General features: G+C 43.0%; 2 protein-coding genes across 2 annotated transcripts; one reads left to right on the top strand and one right to left on the bottom strand.

Annotated features, from left to right (window-relative positions):
* The first annotated feature begins 2,045 nt into the window (after nucleotides 1-2,045).
* Nucleotides 2,046-11,533, top strand: GLIPR1 (GLI pathogenesis related 1). Its single transcript, XM_071766627.1, has 6 exons — nucleotides 2,046-2,326; nucleotides 5,013-5,258; nucleotides 7,117-7,226; nucleotides 9,369-9,451; nucleotides 10,545-10,571; nucleotides 10,655-11,533. Exons 1-6 carry the CDS (start codon nucleotides 2,147-2,149, stop codon nucleotides 10,801-10,803), a joined length of 795 nt encoding a protein of 264 aa, XP_071622728.1. The 5' UTR covers nucleotides 2,046-2,146; the 3' UTR covers nucleotides 10,804-11,533.
* A 3,136-nt stretch (nucleotides 11,534-14,669) lies between these two features.
* Nucleotides 14,670-21,081, bottom strand: KRR1 (KRR1 small subunit processome component homolog). Its single transcript, XM_071766613.1, has 10 exons — nucleotides 20,932-21,081; nucleotides 20,248-20,420; nucleotides 19,716-19,850; nucleotides 19,372-19,497; nucleotides 19,195-19,278; nucleotides 18,520-18,576; nucleotides 17,853-18,023; nucleotides 17,642-17,719; nucleotides 17,428-17,521; nucleotides 14,670-15,308 (listed from the first exon to the last, which is right to left on the bottom strand). Exons 1-10 carry the CDS (start codon nucleotides 21,017-21,019, stop codon nucleotides 15,169-15,171), a joined length of 1,146 nt encoding a protein of 381 aa, XP_071622714.1. The 5' UTR covers nucleotides 21,020-21,081; the 3' UTR covers nucleotides 14,670-15,168.
* Between the last annotated feature and the right edge of the window lie 2,682 nt (nucleotides 21,082-23,763).

The following is a 23,763-nucleotide window of genomic DNA, read 5'->3' as shown; positions in this document are numbered from 1 at the left end:
TAGTTAGAAGAATACCAGGGAAAGATGATGGAGCAAGGATTAAGGTGGGTTGTCAATGGAGAGAGCTTAATTTTAGGATGTGAGATGATGACAAAATCTGAAATGCAGCATAAGATGACAGCCATTCTAAGCTTGCAGGCGGGGAAATGGGGGCAGCATGCGAGAACAGGAAAGAGAAGGTGAAATGGGCCCATAAGAGATTCTGGTCCAGAAATGGAAAATCTAAGCCCCATTATAAAAGCACAAAGCATGGATAGGTTCAGTTTGGGTTTAGAGACATTTAGCCTGCAACCGTTTTTGTTCCTATATACATTGGTTAGAAAGTGAAACAAACCCGCCTTTCCAGTTAAGAGCTTCTGGATGATTTTAGCAATGCATAATTGTGCTATTAATATTTAAAGGTGTTTCAGATCCTTTATCTTGGTCCTAATGTTCTGAGAACACAGTGACTCAAATTCTGAGCCACATTGCAGCTCTGAAAGGAGCATGACCTCCCACAAAATAAAAATGAGCCCAGAGTGTTTGTGCTCTTGTCATATGCTGCAATGTTTTGATATATAAAATGATAAGTATTTAATTTCACAATTATCAGATGCCTGCTGCTATCTTATAAGTAGCAACAGCAAGTAGGCTTAGGCTGGGCAAGTGGCTGAGAGGGGAAACTGCTGGAACAGATGACCTGAAGTGACCACAGGGATATTCTATTCCATATAACATTATGCTCACGAAAAGAAAAACCAAACAAACAAACAATAAACCCAAACAAATTCAAAACAAAAACAACAACCTAGGGCAGAAGAAAAAGGAGGCTGGCTCCTGGGTGGCCAGTTCTCAGAGGCTGCCTGGGAAATCAGTCTGCCCTTCGAAGTGGTGAGTACCTTTGCACTTTTGTTTGTTCCACCCCTCCCTATTCCATGCATATTGAAACCATCTTTATCCTGATCCATAAATTTTCTCAGTTTTCTTCTTCCTTTTTTCTTCCCTCATGGTAGAGGGGAAGGGAGTGAGCGAGGGGTTGTTTTGGTGCTTGGCTGCTGACAAGGGTCAACTTACCACATTATACTGGTCTAAGAAGTGGTCTGTAGGGCAGATGAGAACATGATTCCCTCAGAAGGCCTTTTTCTCCTGTAAGCAGTCTCCCCATGAACAACTGCAGGTGTGTGAGCCTGCTGTTGCATCTCAAGATGGTCTTGACATGAGCCTCAGCACCTGCAGGACTGCATGCACAGAAGTGATAACTGGGACCTGCGCTCAGTTGCTCAGAGGATGCAGATTCCTAAAATGAAATCTGTAGTGGGAAGAAACCCAGCCCCATTGCTGCAGAGATATCCAGGCTTGAACTGTGGGAAAGGACCTGAGCTTGGTGGGGAGGTAATAGTTAATGGCTGTGTGAGGAGGAGGGTGGTGGTGGGTCTGAGCAGGGAGTATTTGGTATCCAACATGCATGGGACTCCAGCTGCTGGCTGTGGAGTCCCATGTGGCACAAGACAGCATCAACCTTCATAGCACCCAGCCCTGCTGGGGGCTTGGGTTGCAGAGAGTGAATTCCAAATTGCTAAAGCCTGGGAGCACAAATTGATAGCAACACAATAGTGTGTGATCAGAGGAGAAATCTATCAGTAACTGCCACATATTTAAGTTACAGTTCTCCACCAAATTTTCTCCACCAATAACAGAATATACAACCAAAGGGACTTGATACTATAGTAGAAGCCACAGTTCAAATAAATCAGTTTTTACATCTTTTAGACTCAGAGTAGCATCTTTAACAACAATGTTATTTGCATAAAAAGCAAAATATTTATCCAAAACTTTACTGCAATCCATAGTGATTGCTATGGATGGGATGCTATGGGGCAAAGAAACAAAACCAATGAAGCCTAAAGGACAGAAGAGAAGAATCTTGCCACCACAATTAGAGAAAGAAGAAGAAAAAAGAAAGATACAGTTGCCACAGCTTCATTTCCTTATTCTCATAGCAACGCTCTTGAAATATGACTCATTTCCTCTGACCAACACTGTATTAAATTACCATAGCTAAGTCCAGCCCACAAGCCTTCCAAGCAGAACTGCCAGGGGAGCTGAAGCCACCTCACACAGCTGAAACACTCTGCTCCTGAGGCTTGAAGACCAGGGACTGAGTATCATGACAAGCAGATTTTCTGCCTGTGTGCTGGCTTTACTGCACTTTTTTCATTCCTCTGACTCCTATGAGCCATCAACGCTGCCTGATATTGGAGATCCTAAGTTTATTGAGGAATGTGTGAAAACCCATAACAGATTCCGGTCTGGAGTGAATCCACCAGCCAGCAACATGCTTTACATGGTAAGGGGATCTTCACAACTTGTGTGCAAGTGTGCATCATTGTGATGGGGTTTATGGTTCTCAAAGGTGGGGGTTTTGTGATTAAGAAAAAAAAAAAAAAAAATTAAACCTGAAAGAACCCAGACTCCTGGGTTCATAAATAAGATCTACCTTTGCCAAACAATGCTGGAGAGCTTTCTCCAAGATTTCTCTGAAAAGTTCTCACAGAGTGAGCTGACAGAGCCGCTGCTCCCAAGTTCTGGGGCTGCAGGGGGAGCCAAAAAGTGCATCCGGAGGCACCAGTGTGCCCTTGTGGCCAAGAAGGCCAATGGCATCCTGAAGTGCCTCAGAACGGGGGTGGTTAGTAGGTCGAGAGAGGTTCTCCTCTCCCGCTACTCTGCCCTGGTGAGGCCACATCTGGAATATTGTGTCCAATTCTGGGCCCCTCAGTTCCAGAGGGGCCGGGAACTGCTTGAGAGAGTCCAATGCAGGGACACCAAGATGACTGAGGGAGTGGAACTTCTCCCTTGTGAGGAAAGGCTGAGGGAGCTGGGGCTCTTCAGCTTGGAGAAGAGGAGAATGAGGGGTGACCTCACTAATGTTTATAAATATGTAAGGGGTGAGTGCCAGAAGGACAAAGTGAAGCTTTTCTCAGGGGTGACTAACAACAGGACAAGGGGCAATGGTTATTGGAGCATAGGCAGTTCTGTATAAATATTAGGAAGAATTTTTTCACTGTTAAGGTGGCAGGGCACTGGAACAAGGCTGCCCTGGAGACATTCAAAGCCCACCTGTACATGTTCCTGTGCAAACTATTGTAGGTGACCTTGTTCTGGCAGGGGAGGTTGGACTAGACGGTATTTCAAGGTCCTTTCCTAACTTTCTATGATTCTATGAGTTATAAAATTGAATCTGAGAAATGGTTCATGGGGGAAAAAATGCAATTACACTTTTCCTGAGTAACAATAAAATCTATGAGTGAACTTTCCTGTCCTGGGCAATTTACCTCATGCATTTTAGTCCAATCTTTTTGCATAAATACAGTTTCATAAGCAAAGAAGGAGTGTAACTGTAGTTAAACTACCAATTTCTGCCCACTGCTTTTCAACATTCAGCCAGTTTAAACATTCACACTAAAAAAAGGAGGGTGCCTTTAAACTTATTATTAATTTAATTTTAAATGTACTACTTTTAAACTTAATATTACATATACCTTTATGGAACTTTAAACTTACTATTAGTACTATTATTAATAATATTATTAATCTACATGAAGGAGAAAAGAGATACGTGGAGTCCTAAAAACAGAATGTGAAAACAAATCTATGAAGCTCTAAGGTCCATCCACCATTGTAATACATCTTTCATCATGGTCATTCTTGTGATCTCAGAGCATTGCCAAGATGTAATCTGCAGTCTCTTTCCTAACTTGCAGTAAAGTTAGGACTGGAAGATAACTTCTGTACAATGCAAGATTTTGCTTTTTGTCCTTCAAAGTTATCATTCAAGAAAATACGAACTATTCACTTGAAATAAGTGAATACTCAAGTTTACCTTTAATATTTGATATACTGAGTTTCCAGGTAAATTATTGTGTGTCAGTTTTGTGGGAGAATGCAGGCCGCCCTTCAAATGTTAGGCATAGGAGGAAATGGAAGACATAGGTTACAAAGTATTTTCAAATCTCTCTAGACTTCTTTTGGTAGTAGTTTGCAACGTTAAAATATTGGTAACATAAAAAAAATGTACAAATTGTTTTGGATTTGCCTATGGTAGAAAAAAGTTACATAATGTAAAGCAACCATAAAATTTAACAACCCCATTTAAAATAATTTCTCTAGTGAAGCTACTGTTTGCAGAAGCAACTGAGCTATTTTAATCTTTACAGAAAAGGACAGACAAAAAAGGTTTATCTTTTACAAAGTCTAGTCCAAAATAGTTTAGCTGTGCTGAACAACTCAATACAAAGTGTAACTAGAACTACAGTCACAGACTTGTGGTACTGCATTTTTTCAGGAGGTACATTACTGTATTTGCTCAGCCAAGTGTGTGCAAGAAAATTCAGCCAAAGCAGACACCACCTCCACTGCAAATAATGACATTTATATAATGCTGCTTAAATAACCACATTTGGTAGGACTGAATGGCAAGTGAATGAGTGATTCCACAAATATGAACTGAAGACTAATATTTTAAACCCCCATTTGCAGAGATGCAAACCAAGGGGTTGAGTTTAAACTGTTCCAAAAATCAACACATTGCTTCACATGCTTGTGAACTGACCTGCAGGATGTGTCCTGAATTCGTGAGGCTGTGTATGACTCCAGTCTGGTTGGTATGGTAGCATTAATGCCCAGCTCTCAGGTTATCTGTAAATTAATTTTTTCAATTAAATAATGTTCTCTTATGGCTATCAGATCCTGGAAATACATATTGTGTACCAAACACTTCACTTGACTCATGTACAGCTCTTGGTGTCCAACAAAGCAATCTGCCAAGACCACCCATCATCTCAAAAACTTCCTTGAGCTTAATGAGTGACTTAAGTTCAAATCTGAAGTGAACCTATAAGCCAATTTACCATGTAGCTCTGAAGGTCTCAGCAGAAACAAACAAACAAAAAACCCCAAGGAACTGAATTGTATATGCTATTGAGACACAGATTGCTAAAATACCAAGGTGATTTTTAGTCATCTTTGTTTTGCAGAGTTGGGATCCAGATTTGGCAATGACTGCAAAAGCTTGGGCAAAGAAATGCCTGTTTAAACATAATATCTACCTCAGAGTTCCAGGACGTGCTCATCCCAAATTTACCCCTGTTGGAGAAAATCTCTGGACTGGCTCACTTTCTATGTTCACTGTGCAAGGAGCCATCACCTCTTGGTACAATGAGGTCAGCGCCTATGACTATGCCACCAATACCTGCAGAACAAAATGTGGCCACTATACCCAGGTAGGTGTTGCGTATTTCCAGCTAAATCATGAACCAGCATTGCCATTTTGACACAGAAACTCTAGTTTTCTGTTAAAGATTGAATGAACTGTTTTCCAAGTACTGTTGTCTTATTTTCTCTCTGTGTACATAAGATGTTCTCACATGCCCATTTTAGAGAGGAATAGATTGGCTGCATTGCTTTTTTTTTTTTTTTTAATATGGCAGTTGCATTTTTTTTTCCAGGAGGGAAATCGTCAACAGCCTCATCTGCAGGCTGCGGTACATGGCGGGATGATATCCCAACTCTGACGGGCAACCTCCATCCAGCATGCTAAGGGCTGGGGAAACATCAGCATGTAAAGAGTTGTCTACAGTTCTGTGAGCATCAAGTGCATATTTTTTCCAACCACAATTCCCAAAGAACTATGTCTATGGGAGAATAGGATGGCTTGTAACAGCGGCTCTAGAGATTAGATTTTGGCTTGAAGCTATTTAGTATTTTTTGCCAAGTTGCACATATGCATTTATGACTTGGAAGGACGAGCTGAAGCTGGTGGGGTGTCTGAATGATATGGGCAGATTCTTGGTTATAGAGAAGATATTTGGATGCAAGAGCCAAGATGATAGCATGTTGCTTTTTGACCTTGTTCACAAGAGTCAGCATCTGGAAACTGCAGTGAAATGCCCCTTAACTGGCACAAAAGCACAGTGCAGTTCACAACTTTGTTTTTAAAGGAGCAGCCTTGGTGGCATGGGGGAAAATGAGAATATTCTCACTTGGAGTCAGTGATGATAGTGACTGTAGCTGGCAGCTGCATGTCTGCCCAGCTCTGGGAGGCATCCTTGGGTCTGCACCTTCAGGGAACCCTCTGTTCCCGTCCATCATTCCCAGTTGTGGAGAAGTTTCCCCCAGGTAAAATTATTGCAGCTACCACAACCACATATCCAGTACATGCCTTAGCTAGTGGCTGCCTGGAATGGGGAGGTTCCTGTCATTTGGTCCTTTGCTATTCTAGGGATGCAATTGCCTATATGTCTGGTATTGGAAGCACCTTCCACTCTGCTGCTGCTCTAAGAACACCCTCAGAAGCTTGAGGATTGTCCCATCTTTCCAGAGCTGGCACCAAACAGCCCCTTTGAGCTGGTAGAGGCTCGAGTGTGTTTCTTCGTCTGCTTTGCTGCTAGGATCTCTCCATGTCTCTCACACAGTCTGTCACCATTGCTGTTGCATTGCCCTCAGGTACCCAGTGATATACCTCTGTCACAGAAACTATTTTTCCAGAACTGCAGCATTTGGCTGCACTGTAATTTTTGAGCTGGGTGTAAGGTGCTGGGTCAAACTAGATGGCTTTTTGTAGACAGAGGACCACTAGATCGTGCAATGCCCTCTCCTCTAGATAAATCTTAAGTCATGAACATGATGTTAAAAGGCAGGACCACAGCCCAGATGCAGTATCTCTCTTAGCTTCTCCTGTAACACCAATTGGCTTCTAGCAATTTGCCTATATGTTCCTGCTGGATTTAGTATGGAGGCAATCAAGTCCTCATAGGACCTAATGGCAATGGCATGAAGCAAAGGAAACAAACTTCACCTTCTCCTTTGCAGGAGAGGAAAACTACCTGTTAAGGTCAGATATTCTTTATTTCAGACTCCCTTCAATAAACACCTGGTGAACCGAGAAGAACAATCAGGTGTTTTTCAGAAAAAATTAGGATTTTGATATCCATCACAGCTGCTTCTCCCCAGTGAAGCCTGACCAAGGAGTGCTCCTCAGCCAGTTCATTGCCATGAAACAGGGGAGGGCAGATCTTCTCCATAATGCTTCAGATGCTGAAGCAAAGCCTTTATAACTGGTGTACCTGTCTGTCTTTGCAGGTTGTTTGGGCTACAAGCTACAAGGTCGGCTGTGCTGTCCACTTCTGTTCTAGAGTAGAGTACTCCTCCATAGCCAACGCAGCACACTTCATCTGCAACTATGGGCCAGCGTAAGGTTTTTCATTACAAATATTTCATAGGGTTTGGGTCCTACCCCTTCCTTAAGACAATGCACAGCATTATTAAATCAGTTCATCTCTTCATGCATGTGTTTTGTGGAAGGAAATGGTCCCCAAAATAGAAAGAGGAATGCCTCTGTCTTTTTTTTGTTTGTTTGATAGAAAGGGTAAAATGTAAGATGCTGACATGAAAATACTGAAGTGATAATTTGAAAATTAATTCCTTGCTCCTGAATGGAAAGATGGTCTCGGATAGTTGCCAAGGTGCAAGCCCAGAGTCTGAAAATATTTCCACTTGTGCCTGCAGAATTAAGCCTCTAGGTCAACGGTATAGATAAATATTGCAGTGTACAATGCTTGCACAGAGGGCTGCTAATAAGTCTGGATCTGTTATAGGCAAATTTTTATCCAGAGGTCCTTCATATGCATAGTCAGGAGGATATCCAGCTAGGATGAGTGCTTTTTACCCTTCTCTAGGTTATGAATGCCTCCATAATCTAAATAAAGATTTAAAAGCTTTACAGGCATACCATGTTGGGCCAAGGTCCACAAGCTCAAGCAAGTTTGGGATTCCTGTTGCCAATGCTTTATCCTTGAAAGAATGTGTACCCCTAACCAAATACCTAGAAAAGAAACAACTGTTGCTGTGTTAAAGCAACAATACCCCTCTCCCTAGAAGCCCCACACCCAAGCAGCCTGAGGGATCATTGATTCTGCCAATTCTTGATCCAGAAGCCACTGATCACTCAAGTCAGCCCCTCCTTTCCCTTCTCCACACCAGCTGAGCACCCACCATGCTAGATGGTGTGGAAACAGGAAGCGGGCCCTGAGGAAGGCATGAGATAAGCTTCCCTCCTCCTAACCTTAGCCAAAATTTGTGTTGTGCAGAGGACCAAAATCACACTGGATCCCTTGCCTTTTGTTGGCAGGAGTCCAATGAGCAGGAGGAGCTGTGCCTACACCCTCAACAGCACCCAGCAGAGCAGGCAGGGTCTTCTCTGGGAAAGCTATGGGCTCTAGAGAGGACATGGAAGCTGTGTCTTCCCCTGGTGGGTGAGGACACTGCAAAGAGGCTGTTAAATACTAAGAAGCAGGGTAATAGATCCAGCTGCTGCTTTTGGGAAGTGGGAGCCTAAGTTCTTTAATTATCTAATCCTTCACTATTTTCAGCTCTGCCAAGGGCCAAAGTAAGATGAATGCATGATTTCATGCTAAAATGAATATACTCCAAAGTAGTATAAGCTTCGACTGAGTAATGGAAGTCCCACCTTGCCCAAAGTAATGAGTTTTTACCATAAAGTTTAGCACTGCTGAAACTCTATGCATTTAAAATCCCTCTCAGTGTGTTTATGGTCACTTTGAGGCCTGCTGTAAATCCTACTTTGACCATGGTCTAATGAGAGAAAGCCAAAGCACTGAGCTGCATTTGACACAGTATTAGGAGTGGTCAGGTAGTACTGAACCAGGAGCTTGAGGAGAGGTAGCTGCTGCCACTCACACCACTGACCAAGGGAGAGAGCAGGGGGAAACACACATTGCTCCTAAAATGAGGCTTTGAGCAACTGGATCTAGTGAGAGGTTCATGCTGAAGTGAGAGGGGCTGGAAACAGATAATTTTTAAGGTCCCTTCCAAACCAAACCATTCTGTGATTCCATGATTCACTATGATACAATAAATGGATGAAATCACTACCTCTAAAAGATTCTCCACCACCAGAGATTCCCCTTCAAGATTGATTATGGATGTACTCACACAGAAACTGAACGTGTGTTTGCTCCCAGACAGCTTTGAGAGCCCACTGTCTCCACACACATAAATTTTCCAGCTTTAAGACTACTTTAAGATGTAGGTTTGCCATAGTGCTATCTCCAGGATTCCATAGTGGAGTGGGGGATGAAATAGCTGCCCCATTACATTTAATCTCTTCCTCTTTGCTGCATGTCTTGGGCCCAGGGCATTCAGTCAGGGGGCATCCAAAAACCATCTCCTTATCAACACAAATAAAGGCAAAACTGTTCACTCCAGTGACTATCAGGCTGGCCACATGCTTTCCCCAGGTCAAGAACTAGTTAGTGATAGTTATTAATGTTCTCCCGAGGATGGTTTGAGAGAGCTGTTACTTTCCTTCACAGTGGGAATTACCCAGGCCACCCGTACCAGATGGGAGCAGCGTGCAGTAACTGCAGTGACGAGCAGTGTGCCAACCATCTCTGTCGTAAGTAGAGGACAAACAGCCCTCCTCCCCAAGCACACATGGAAAGGGAAAGAGCACAGTGCTCTCCTGTTCCTAAACATAGTGTGAAAAACTGTAGTCAAAAGCCAAGTGAGCAGTGATGAACAAAGAAAGGTGAGGAGGGTGGGAGGGGCCTGTTTTCTAAACTGAGGAGTGATGGCATGGGGTCTGCTCTTCAGGTGGTGGAGAGTGTAATACCAGAGATAGAGTAGCTGCAGTTTAAGGTGTTGATACCCACAGCAGATATTACTAGTTGCTGAAATGGAAGCCCAGAAGGAGATACACGTCCCTTCCCAGGGGCTCCAGGTTATTACCCATTGTATGAGCTGTGGCTTGAGCTGATGTAGGACCCCACTGTGCCACTGTGGAAGGGAAGAGCTGCCACAGCACTGGCAAAGCTGTTCACTCCAGTGAACGTCAGGCTGGCCACGTGCTCTCCCCTAAGCACAGGGAGAACCAGGCTGACACATGAGAGCCCTTCATTGAGACATTGTGCTTAAGGTGAGTCCCTGACAGCCCACCTGATTCTTCTGCACTTGGCTTTGTGATGGCTGGATAGAGTCAGGAGGGAAGGGAACCTTCTGCAGTTCCCAAAAGTACAAGACACCCTGCTGTGGACAGAGGGAGCTGAGGGTAGGGTCACATCCTTCCCCAGCACTTAAACTCAGGTGAACTAATGGAGAAGGAAGATGGAATCAAAATACCATAACAGCAGGAACAAGAGGGAGTCCCTGATGTATGGGAATGTTCAGTGTTAGCCACGAGCTGAATATGTTAAACACAAGGTGCTGGCAAAAGCCGAAGTGATGCTGGGAAGCACACCCTGGGGAGTGAGTCTCCTAAATGCCAGCCACAGGTGGGAGAAGTCAACACAGTTATCAACAGCTCCTCAGCAAAGCCCCCAGAGTCACTGCAGGGCTCTGCTGAAGTCAGGTGATCTTTGCTTCTTTCTGGAAAGAAAAACAGCTCCCATAGCTGCGAGTCCACTGTGAGGCTCACACTTCATTCCCTTTTGCTGAGACTCAGATTTTTTATAATATATGTCTGCTTACATTCACTTCTTTTCTCTCTCCAGAAAATGCAGAGCGTGACCAAGTCATTAGTAAGTAACACCAGAATTACTGCTTCTCTTTGCTGTCCTTGGTGCAGTTATACTCAAAACCAAATAACTTGTTTTGTTCATAGGTGGTTCCAGGTGGCATCCAGACTGGGACAGACCTGCCTGTGATGAGTACTGCATCACCCTTACTGTTTTAAGGCTGTTAATCCTTATACTGACAATTCTGGCCAGCTGGCTCCTACCAAAATACTGGTCTGTAAGCACCCGCCAGTGAGTGACACACTGACCATGAGACCACTTAAGTCAACTCATCCCTTTCCAGGACATGTTACTGGTAGCACAATGATCAGTAGAGACACTGTTTGCACTCACAGGTGATTTAGAAGTACAGCAATACCACTGCAGGCAGCCACTAGGAGAGGTGGATAAGCAGCTTTCTCATTGCTCAGCACCAGTAACTGGTTTTAAATTACTCATGTATTTTTCCAAAGGGGAGTGGTGTGAGCAGGATCCAGTAAGGGACCACGTTGCCTGGGCAGCACACTGAGGAGCAGGCAGCTCCCCACCACTTTTTCAGTCCCCAGCTCAGGAGTCTAACCTCAGAGTCCGCTAAGGCTCTGGGCACTGCACTCACCTCCCTCATCCTACTGCTCTTTTTTCTTGAACACTCCTCCGGCAAGATTCAGAGGAGCCAAGAGAGGGTTTCATTTAAATGTTTTTTGCAATAATTTTTGGACCCCCGTGAGCTCTTGCATTTGCATTCTTGGCAGGCAGCACATTTCCTGGTTTCACAGTGCACTGGGGCCACTGGTACACAATTGCTTAGATCTTTGTTTTAAATACATCATCCAAAATATAGTTTCACCTGTGTTTACACATTATTAAGTATCACTGCAATTCTTCACTGCAATGGTTGTGGTTTTTTTGTTTTGTGGTGTTGGGTTTTTTTCTGAGTGTTGTTTTTGACTGCTGTTTCAACCAATAAATTATTTCCTGCTTCCCGAGCATGGCAATTGCGTATTTGCAATACGAGATAAAGCTTAACTGCTGGTGCAACAAAACCCTGCTACATTCAGCTCCAATCTGCACAATGCTGAGAAACACAACACTGGGAAGGACGGCATAAAACTCCAAATAAAATCACGCTGTGTCCATAGTTATGCCTTTGGTTCAACAGCTGCCAAGGGATGCATCTCCTGGAACCTGTGCATCTGGAGCATGCAGAAAGCAGCTGGGACACCTGCTACGCTCAGCTGGGCATGTCCTCTGCTGATTGCAGCAGCTCAACTTGAGTGGAGGAAAGGAACAGAGCTGCACAGACTCACAGCTGGACTTCAGCAATCTGTATCTGTTTGGAGACAGGTTTAGATGCCTTTGCATCATGCCCCTCTGCAAGGCACAGATGTGCGCTGCTGTAAAGAAGGCTTTGAGTTCCCCTTGCCACTTTGTTTCTGGGATATTGCCCCTGCAGTACCTGTCAGGTTTCTGCACTCTCAGTCCTGACGCTGGGGTGGATCTTAATTGAAAACACAGGAACTAGGACCCAAAGTTTCTCACCTTATTCTTCCAGGTAGGTGGCTGCTTGCAATCAAATCATCCCAGCATCCCCTCAATCATTTTTCAATATGCCAATACAGCTGAGGACAAAATTATGAATTTTGCCCTTGATACATCTTTAGTTTGTTTGCTATGAGAGTCTCTGTAGCCAAGGCCCCATATTCAGAGAGACGAGGTGAGCATCTTCAGAACCCATGCCAGCCTACCTATAAGAGAGCCAAGCTCAGTTCTATCTTCCAAACTAGGCAGATGAGGATGTTTTTTAAAAAAAATCCCCATTGCAAAACAAGGCCACGGCTCTATCTCTTAAGGACAGCTTCTTTCCTCACTTGTCTTTTGACACTTTCTTGTGCAAGACCCAAGCCTCAAGCCTCATGTGCAAAGCCACACCCAAAAATCCCATCAGGGAAGTGGTATGTGGGCAGCAGGACTCTCTCTCTGTGCCTTCTCTCTTGCACAGGGCTCCCACCCCAGCATGGAGCCCAGCAGTACCTGCCTCACTGAAGCCACATGCAGTTAGCCTCTGCTACTGTGAAGAGAAAGTAAGGAGAGGATAGAGCAAATGCTGCAGTGTCTAGAGAGTAGACATGAGCTCAGCAGGAATTCTCTTCTGCTTAGTTTAATCTTCTGCTTGGTCTACAGGAGTAAACAGAATGAACACAGAGCCCCTAAAGCTTAAAACATTTAACCGTAATACCTCAGCAGCTCTAAGGAAATACCATAGAAAAAGCTTCATTAAAAAACCTGCAAATCAGTGGGGCTTAAGGGAAAAAAAACCATCAAACTTTATAGCACAGTATCTTTCAAACAAAAAAGGCACAAATTCAAGACATCAAGGCTAAAAAAGTACTGCATATAATTTTAAGGACATCCAAAAAACCTGATAATTAATTCCTGATGATCAAACCACATCATCAGTGAGCCCATGTTGCCCATTGCTGTTCAGGTACGGACTCTTAAGCAGACAAGTTCTTTGGTTTAATTTACCTACAGGAATCTAAGAAGGTTTTCATGATTTTCCAGTTCAAATAAACAAATAAAATGTCCAACCAGCAATCCTTGAGACCTGTCAATCATAACAACTGAAAAAGATAGAACACAATGCAAAGCCTTTTCACCCCACAGCAACACAAGGACAAGACTCCCTGAAGTCTGCTAAAGTTTTAGTAGAGATTTGAAGTGGATTTACATAGATGCCTTAGCTGTGGGTCCTAAATTAAAAAAGCACAATGGAAATACATAGCACTTCAGCTCAGGCTGCCATCAAGCTGAGCTCTTTTCACAGACTGCAAGTCAGGCAACCAGGCAGTTGGCTGATGCAACTGAAAACCATTTTCTTTTAGGCTGCTTTCAACTGGATCAAGTTCCTGACATGAACTGCCAGCTGGCAAGAGGAGTGTAGGACAACCAGCCCTACATTTGTTTTTAAACAACAAAAGGGAACACCTGTGCCAGTTCCCTGGAGTGAAAGGGGCCTTGTCCAGTCCAGAATAGAACCCAGACTCTTCCTCCCCTAATTCACTCATGTTCATTCCCTGGTTTCAGTCAAGACTCCTCATTCTGCACACTCATCTGTGGGATCACACTGTAGAACATTTCAACTCAAGTATTGCAATGCCTCCTGCTGAAATCAGTCCTTTCACTATGTGAGAAGTATGAACAACCTGACTGATATTGAACTCAGGTCACCCCTGCACACCATCAACTGCTACTCCAGCTGGTGTTTATAAAAAGCATTTCATAGTGCTGGTATCACTAAACCCATCAGCTCACTACAGTTTCTGAGATTAGTGTTTGTGACTTATTGATCATGTTCTAAGTGAAGAATATGTTCAAGTAGTATTTTCTTGATTCATTCAACACATAATTAACCTATCATTTATGAGCAACATAGTCCCTAAGAGGACACAGTGTTTTTTGCTTAAGTGCCAAGAAATGATCACACAACTAAAAGGCACAGAAAGGCTAATGGTGTTCCCTACCCTCACAGGCAAGCATCTCAGCTATTTCTCGATGCGTATGTACTGGCTATCTAACCATATATATTATAAATTCTCATTAATACATGTAAAAAAGGAAATGCCTATGTTTTCATTTACTACTTAGAAATAAAAGGTCACTAACCTAAGAATGGAGAGTTGCAATATTCTAGTATAATAATTTCCACTGCATGTGCAGGTGATTGAAATTCAAAAACATAGCCAAAGTACTCCAGCACAACAATGAAACTGGGGTAGCTCCACACCTCCTGATCATTACATTTGCTTCTTTCATCTCAGATGTACAATTTATGCAACATCTGCTCTTCTGGCAAAGTATTTCATCACAGCTTGCATTTTCAGGGAATTGAAAACCTCTAAGCTTCCTTTACAAAAAAGGAAGACTTAGTGCCTTCTCTGCAGTATATTCCATCTAGAAAGACACTTGCTTTGTACCACATTCTAACAGCCTCCATGATAATGCTAATAAATTATAGTTAATTAATGGCATTCAATTATGATTGTAGCTTGTCTAATTCTCACAAAGAACTGTGTGCTTGCTCCCCGGAAAAACAACATGCAGGTTGTGCAGCAGATAAACTAATTCTATTACTTAAGAACAATGTATTAAAATAGTTTATTAACACCAAGACAAGACATGCAAAAATAATCAGCTTTTACAGAAACAAAAGCATGATACAGTAACAAATCTTGTCTGTTTTGCGGAAGTTAACAGCATAACTAAGTTTGCACATATGGTATTAGTCCTTTCCACAAGAATTACTTTATTCTTCCACCAATATATTTAACATCAAACCCCAAGTGTTTCTGTTAGAAACTTTTCCTTTAGACAGATGGATATTACCTAAATATACTCTCTCACTTTCTCAAACAGAGCATTGCAGATTTTCTTCACCAACCTTGGCAATTCTGCACAGCTGCTTCAGGTCCACTAGTTAAAGCGTACTAATGAAAGGAGAATGAATGATCTTTCTATATAGGTTTTTCTTGTCCAGATTATACTGACAGCAAGAACTCTCAAATCTTCCAAACACAAAAATGTTCACTAATATGGGAGAAAAGTGAACATCTCAATTAGTGAATTACTTCTTTTTCTTTTTCTTTTCATCTGCTGCCATTTTTAACTTGATTTCCTCCACGTGAAGTGCTCCCAATTTCTTCTTCTTTGCATTCTTTACCTTTTCCTTGATGGCTTCAACATCAATTTTTTTCTCAGTGGAGGCTATATAGTAAAAAACAGAAAGATAACTGACATGAATTTTAGAAAAAGTAAGTGTTAACAGTCTCTGAGACAACTGCACATATAAACACAGTAAACTGCATCCTATGGCACTGTTTAGGAGTCTTTTTATGTTCACTAATGATTTTATAAACTATAATAATTATAATTTTTACTGAAACTAGTTATTATCCACAAATTTCTTCCAGATGAATTCAAAGAACATTCATGTAAAAAATCCTACAGATCCATTTTAACACAGATGCCACACTCTGCACACTGTAATTCCAGTCCTCAGACCACAGATGTACTCTTTTGAAACTAACACATATGTCCAGTGTTGCACATAGGCCTCCTGGCTTGGTTGCTCTCACATAAGAAAAGAGGAGAGGCAGGTAGTTAGTTACTGAGTTCTTACACCTGAAGAAGCTTTCATGGTATTTTTTCTTTCTGCATGTTAACTAAGGTGGTAAGATCTCAAACATGCTTGTCTCATCCCTCCATGGCCATGCGTGCATGGTTGCTGTTGGAAATTGTGTGGGGAAGGGTGGGCTGGGGGAACACATCCTTGACCTTGCATGAAGACCTTTGTAGACTCCTATCTTAACTAATTGCTTAACTTAAATACTTAATGCTAAGAAACATGAAAAAAGTTTCATGTAGGTAGTGGTGTTTTCTTTTTTGGGCATGAGTCGTGGGTTTGGATCCAACTCTCCTGTGTCTCACAGTTAATTCCTGTATCTACCAGAGGATGCCAGCTGTCTTCCTTGGATCTTTGTTCTTCCCTACATACAAACTACTGCTGTCATTTTTCTTGGAAGACCAAAAGAATTCAGGTCAAAACACATAGCAGCTAGAAAAGCACAGTAGAGATACAGCACAGCTAGCAGCAGGATCATTGAAAATTTTTTGCCATCATTAAGGAGTACTGTATTGATGTTGCAGAACATATACTTTGAGAAACACGAACTTTTAAGTTCACAAGAAACTGTGTAAGTTACAGTTCAATACTATGCAGGCAGAATAGTTAATACAAAACACAGACTAATGCAATGAATGAATATGCGATACAATCAATGAATCAGAAAAACGAAGATCTGTTTCCTTTGAGCACAAAACCCAAACAAATCTTAGAATACAAGTTCTTATTCTGCATATAGTGTGGTTTTCACTTCAACTGTTAGAAAAGCTATGTACCCTATCTTGTAACAGTACTTGTTTATGGCCTAAGTTTAACAGGAAGTGTTGCTTTTGGGTTTCTTTTTTAAAAGAGAGAAGAAACTAGAATGCAAAAGGTACAGCAGCTTCACTACAAGGCTGAGAGCCAAAAACTGATATAGTCCAAACAACCAGTTGAAATGGCTGTCCCAGTATCTCCATAAGGAAAATGTTCTAAAGACTACTATCATCATAGTAGGTGAGGCCACACCTCGAGTACTGTGTCCAGTTCTGGGCCCCTCAGTTCAGAAAGGATATCAAGGTCCTGGAGCAGGTCCAAAGGAGGGCAACCAGGCTGGTGAAGGGACTGGAGCACAAGTCCTGTGAGGAAGGGCTGAGGGAGCTGGGGGTGTTCAGCCTGGAGAAGAGGAGGCTCAGAGGAGACCTCATCACTCTCTACAACTCCCTGAAAGGAGGTTGTAGCCAGGGGGGGCTTTTCCCAGGCAACCCTCAGCAGGACAAGAGGGCACGGTCTCAAGTTGTGCCAGGGGAGGTTTAGGTTGGACATTAGAAAGAATTTCTTTACTGAGAGGGTCATCAGGCATTGGAATGGGCTGCCCCGGGAAGTGGTGGATTCTCCATCCCTGGAGATATTTAAAAAGAGACTGGATGTGGCACTCAGTGCCATGGTCTGGTAACTGCAGCAGTAGTGGATCAAGGGTTGGACTTGATGATCTCTGAGGTCCCTTCCAACCCAGCCAATTCTATGATTCTATGATCATATAGTTACAGAGCTGTGGGTTGGCATGATCTTTCCACTGTTTCTGACAACCTCAGGCATGGATCTGACCGCTAGGACTTTTTTGTGTGACATTTCTTATTTCTTACAGCTGTTTCTGTGTGAAGTCACTCAGCATAGGAGTCAACAGCAGAAGGTTTTAGAACAGGAAAAAAACACAGTTACCTTTCTGTGTTTTCACAACTGGCTTTTCCTTTGGTGGGATAAAAGCTTTATTTCTTTCTTCTTGTCTTTTCTTGAGTGCATCTGCTTGCTTTGCCTAAAGTTAGCAAAAAAGAAATCAAGTATAGTAGAAGTGCATGAAAGAGACAAAAATAAAATAATTTCAAGTCAGGAGTCAAAAGCATTTTAAATGAACAATGATTTAGAACAACTTTACCTTTATCTCTTGGACTCGCTTTTGTTTCTTCTGTCTTTCTTTCAAGAAGTATTCACCACTTGCCAATTCTTTATCAATCTGTGTAAGACCAAGAAGCTTATGTAATTATGTATTATAAACCAGGTATAAAGCATCAGCAAATCAGAACTTAAAAGGAAAGGCCTCCCAACCTCTTGTTAGGAAGAACATGATTTCAAATTTTTCAGCTGACCTGGCTTTCTGGCTGAGCAGGTGGGAACGGTGTGTACTCCTTCTTAGTATTTTTCTTTTTTGGCTCCTTGCGTTTATTCAAGTTCTTCCGCTTGAACTTAGGCAAAAATCTTTCCCAACTCTGTGTCCTCAGTTCAGGATCTTTTGATAATTCCCGTTTGATCATCAAAGTCTTGAATAAATTTAGAATGTCACAAAGAAGTAATTAAAAAAGACAGTGTTACAGTCAGTAGTCAAGAGATCTAAACTACAAGCTTTACCAAACTTAAAGTGAATATGCTACACCTGAACCTTCTGTCTCTCCCTTCAGTAAGAGCAGAGGTGTTTAATTACAAACAGAACCAGAAAGATAGATATGTCTCAAAAATGAGGACAGACTGCACTACAGAAGGTGTCTCAGTTCAAATGAGCAAGTAACAAGTAAACAACTGGAGAGTTTTATACACACTTTCCCTTTAATGTTTTGTCAGATAGTTTTAATAATACTACGGCACTTATAAAAGGCTATCAAATTATTGAAGGATATCAAAATAATTTTTTTTAAAGAATCACATTGCAGAAAATCTCAAAAATAGCTTACCACACAGGAACATGCAACCTATTAGCTTACAACTCTCTAAGAAATAGCTGTTTCTTGCAAATAAAGATGTACAGTGGACCATGCTAACCTTGATGTTATATATGGGATGTATATTCTTCATTGTGTCCAGAACAACTTTTCTAACCTGTATGTATCAAAAAACAAACAAAAGACCTCAGCAAATGTTTAATATTATAATAAATTAAAATATCAGCTAAATTACTATGCTTCTTCTCCTCTCAGCCCCCAAATTAGGTACATTTAAAACACTAATGCACATGGCTAACTAGAAGGCACAACACTTCAAAAATATCAATAACGCAGTAATGTTTTTAGTACACTCCAGCATGCCCTAGAACATTATTGTTAGTGTGGATTTTATCATGTCATGAGACACTCCTGCTTTTAACAAGCATTCTTTTCCTACATAATGACTAAAAACATTGTATGTTCCTTAAGATTATGTAACATTAACTGCAGTATTTTCACCCTTACACCTCTTATGCAAAACTGCAAAAAATCTTGCTAAAAACCCCCCAAGTAGTATTTCACAAATACTTCTTTACTTCCAAGACAGACACACCTCAGAGTCCAAAGAAAATTCAGCAGCTGAGACTATGGACATTTGTGTAAATGTAGCTTACTAACACACAGCTGGAAAGTCAGTGAGATACTCTCAAGGCTTCCAGATTTCACCTCTCCAGATTTCACCTTTCTGTCCTCGATTTGGGCACAGAAATCTACACAAACTGCTTTTCCCTACCTCTTTTAGCCCACTAAAAGGTCCAAGAGCTGAAACAGTGTTGCCTTGCACCATAATGTAACAGTTCGTTAGTAGTTCCAGGGCCTACACCAAAAACAAAACAAAACAAAACTTGTAAATTTAAGACACAAATTCGTGTCTAAGAATTGTCTAGCTACTACACCTATAAGAAAATACCTTCAGAGTAGATCCTTTTGGACCAAGAAGTCGTCCTCTTCTTTTTATAAAAGTCTCTTTCTTCCTCACCAGAGAGCCTATTTTAATGATGTCACAAGCAACATCATCCTGAAGGATACGAACAGCCTAAAGAAACAAGCAGGCAATGTCACCTGAATGCAAATATGTTATTCAGAAAAGTCAAGAGAAAACTGCAGTTTATTCTTCTCACTTCACTTTCACATGTATCTACTTTAAGTATCTATTTTATTTTACTTGACTCACTTGAAAATCCCACGTTTTCAAAACGCACTATTTTGTAACTATCGTGATAGAATTTGATACAAACTTCTATGGTTTAATACCTGTTCAAATGGAACGCTTCTTGCCAGAAGTTTTATTAGATCTCTAGCCCTGATGATTGCATATGGATCAAAAGTCTTCTTACTGGTAGTAACAGTCATGCTTCCTTCAATTAGATCCAGTGTTGCATTAATGTACTGCAATATTTGAAAAGAAATAGTGAATCAATCTTTAAATAAGAACCTCTGAATTAATCTTAGTGGTAAGAAGTTAATAAACAGAATACTACATTCTGAACGCAAAGAAGTTACTTTCATCTTAAGAAAATTCACACACAGATGCACACAGAAGAGACTTGATTATGTGTCACAAGGCCCAAAACAACACAGTGGTGAGTGCAACAAAGTCGGCAACATGAGGAGACAATTGCTGCTGCAGGAAGGTCAATAACAAGTGTAAAGAATTTAAAGTAAGGCTACACAGACCTTCACCGATTTCAATGACAATACAAAACCCTACTATTTTATAAGCTTAAAGTAACAGATGTATCTCCCAAAAGATAAAACATAGTCCCACAATCGGGAAGTAGCATACATGCTCACTCAAGGCTTTCTGGACAAGGGGCCAGGACTCTTTCAAGTAAGCTTCTCTATACTTAGGGAATAGCGTCGCAAAACTGCTTTCTTCCAGCAGGCCTTTAGGATTATCTTCTCTTGTAAAGGCTGGCTCTTTCCATCCATCTGGCACAGTGAGAAGTTCAGATTCATCTGTTGTAGGTATAGCAAAAAAAAGTTCTTTTTTTTTTCTCTTTCATCAGGGACTGATACTTCTCTCCATTTAACTACAAAAGCTACAATAACTGAAAGCAGGGACCCAAAATTTTGTTTAGTACTCTGTCGGACGTGTTTCGCATCTCTTCTGACTTTACCAAATCAATAACCCGAAGCAATAGCTTAAGTTAGCTGAGACACGCGTTGTGGATGTTGTGGAAGAACTGATGCGTACCAGGCTTGGGCGAGCAACCAGAGCACTGTGAGGACGGGCGCACCACCAAAAGGCAACCTCCCACTCAAGAGCCGCCTCTGCCCTACTACCCCAGGCCCAGAAGCTGCCTGCCTTCCCCACGCAGCCTCTCCGCCGATACGAGACCGCGGACAAGCTGCCCACTCCCCGAGCCTTTCGGCAAACCGGAGGGACCCCGGGCACCGAACGGGGCCACAGGGCTACCCTCAGCTTTCCAGACTGCAAGCCCTGCACGGACCCTCACCCCGCCCCCACCTGTCGCCGCTTTTTTTTTGTTGTTTCTGGTTTTTTGTTTTTCTTTCGGCTTCGGCCCGATCTCGGCCGCCGCCGGAGGATCCGCCATGTCCGGCCGCAATGCCGCCGCCTCCCGCCCTGCCCCGGAAGAGACGGAAGGTGGATGGGCCTGGGGGCGCGGTGCACGCCGGGAGCTGTGATCCCGGCGGGAGGAGACTCAGAGGGGAGCGGAGGGAGCCGGGGGGGAGAGGGAGGTGTCGGGGCTGAGCTGGGGAGCTGTTGTTACGGCTTTGAGAGAGGTTTATGGTTTGAATTCGGAACAATACGCGTTTCCCTACCGCGATGAGGGCACGGTCTTAAGTTGTGCCGGGGGAGGTTTAGGTTGGACATTAGAAAGAATTTCTTTACTGAGAGGGTGATCAGACATTGGAATGGGCTGCCCAGGGAAGTGGTGGATTCTCCATCCCTGGAGATATTTAAAAAGAGACTGGATGTGGCACTCAGTGCCATGGTCTGGTAACTGCAGCAGTAGTGGATCAAGGGTTGGACTTGATGATCTCTGAGGTCCCTTCCAACCCAGCCAATTCTATGATTCTATGAAGCCGGGAAAACGAAGAGGCGGGGATGGCAGCGGTGCCTCCCAGCGCAGGGCAGCGCCAGCCACCGCTCCCTGCGTCACCGTAAAGGCGCTGGGGTGAGGGCTGTGGGGCAGGCTGTCTGTCTGTCTGTCAAAACGTCTCCCTGCTGCTTTTAAACAAAAAAATCCCCACAGTTCTCAGCTGGAGTTACTTTACCTCAAGGCATGTCTTCACCTGGGTGACAGCAGCGCCTGTGAATTGGGCACAGTCTGTCTCACAGTGACAAGGGTCTGCGGGGTGGTCACCCCTGACTGCCCGGAGGTGGTTCTGCAGCCCAGTGGCTCCAGGACTCCAGTTACAGGCACAGGCCCTAAGAGGTTTTAACACCATGGTGAAATGAAGTGAGGCATATACCAAGCATCTTTCCTTCCTTCTCTTTCATGTGAAACATCTTTTCCAGCCACATTGAATATTGTCACTGTTATGCAACATTAACGGGAAAAGAACCATCATCATCAAAATGTGCACTCCAGTACATTGATAAATGAGTAGTTCAGTGCTTTTAATTTGTGAGACCTAATTATTCAGATGAATCACATAATTCAAGGTTCTTTGAATCCTCCTCCCTGTACCCATAATTGAGCATTTTCTTCAGTAAAAAAGCAAGAATGTGCATTCTTCTCTGTCTTTTATGGGAACCATTAGAAGCGAATGAAGTGAAGACCTGGTAGAGAGCTTTAAGAGCAAGACACTTGCACCCCTTAGGCAGTACAGTCTTGTACTTGGCAGGCCTGCACTCTGGGTTTTTTAATTACTGAAGCAGTAGCATACAGAAATAAAAGTAGTCATTTAAAGAAATATATAAGCTATAGTTTAAAGGAGTCTATTGGAAATTTACTAGCTGAGTAACAGGTAGAAGTAAAAGAAGTAGAAGAATGTAGTTGCTACTGTAAACACCCTTGTGCAAAAGGGTGGCAACTATGTTAATGAGTTCTCAGAAAAGTTATTAATATGTTAATAATTTCTTGGAAATTGTATGAATATGTATATCTCACCTGTATAAAACCTATGTAATCAACTAACCTGGGTGCACGCACATTAGGAGTGATCCCCTGTGCACCCAGCACTGCTGATAAAGAATATCGACTTAATAGTGACAAAGTGCTGTTCAGGTGAATTTCTTTGTTTCATTACCATCACAACAAGAAAGATATTCCTATAATCTGATCTGCAAATAAATTCAACACATTTTAAAATAATTTTTGACACAAAAAAAGTTTTCTTTGAATCTGACTGGTGTCTTTCCTAGTCTGCTTCATCTTCCTGCCCTTTGCCAGCTCCTCTTTCACAGTGAACAGGACTCGGGGATCCCTTCCATCTGGAAGTTTACTGTGGAGTTGGTGCATGCTTTTAGCCATTTATTTTCCTTTGTCTACATCCTTCAAATAGGCACGTGTCCTTTCCGTGCTGTGAGGAGTGCTGGTGGGTCCCTCTGGCTGTTTGGGATGGCTTGCTCTCCATCCTCACTAGGTGGCAGTGACGGCCGCGCGAAGGGCAGAATCCCAAAAGAATCTCCTCCTGCCATGTGGTTTCTGCTGAGGGAATCGATGGCCAGAGACGGAGGCAATGGGGAAGGTGCTCCCCGCTGCCCGCGCAGCCCTGTCCGGCCTGGAGAGGCTGGGGACATTCTCCTGCCTCACCTGGTACGAGCCTTGGGGTGCCGTGTGACAGTGACAGAAAAGTGCAGCGCCCTTGGGCGAGCACAAGAAGGCGAATTTTCTTCCCTCAGGTCTAGGGTCCTCTGTGTCCTGGAGCTGGTCGCTGACCTGGTGGTGTCCCTCAGTGCTGCATAGCCTGCGAGTGTCACCTGGGGGTCCTGCCCAGGTGTGAACGACTCATCAGTGCCAAGGCAAGGCTGGGGGTCGGGGGGAGGCAGCTCATGAAGTGCATAGTGTTTGTCTCCCCTGAGAACTGGACTGATGTTGCAGAAACTCAGCAAAGCAGATCTGGGGAGAGTTTGAGGGAGGAGGATTTGGTTAGATTTAGCACTATTCATAGCCTGACTTCCCCAACTTAAAGGATGCAACATAGCAGCGGGCTGTGGGTGGGGCAAGCGCTCCGTGATGGGAATCAGTTTCCTGAATGGAATAAAAGGGAAGGGATAGGGAGGGGGGCAGGTGGCATGGCCAAAGTGGTGGGTATGGCAGAAGATCCCTGTGGCAGCACTGTCTGGCCATGAGCAGTTTTGAAGGCCATAAGAAAGGTGTCTTGTGAG

This window comes from Heliangelus exortis, chromosome 1, assembly GCF_036169615.1.
Source record: "Heliangelus exortis chromosome 1, bHelExo1.hap1, whole genome shotgun sequence".
Classification (NCBI taxonomy): domain Eukaryota; kingdom Metazoa; phylum Chordata; class Aves; order Apodiformes; family Trochilidae; genus Heliangelus; species Heliangelus exortis.
Note: the sequence above shows the minus strand (reverse complement) of the source record. Positions and strands in the feature narration are given on the sequence as shown.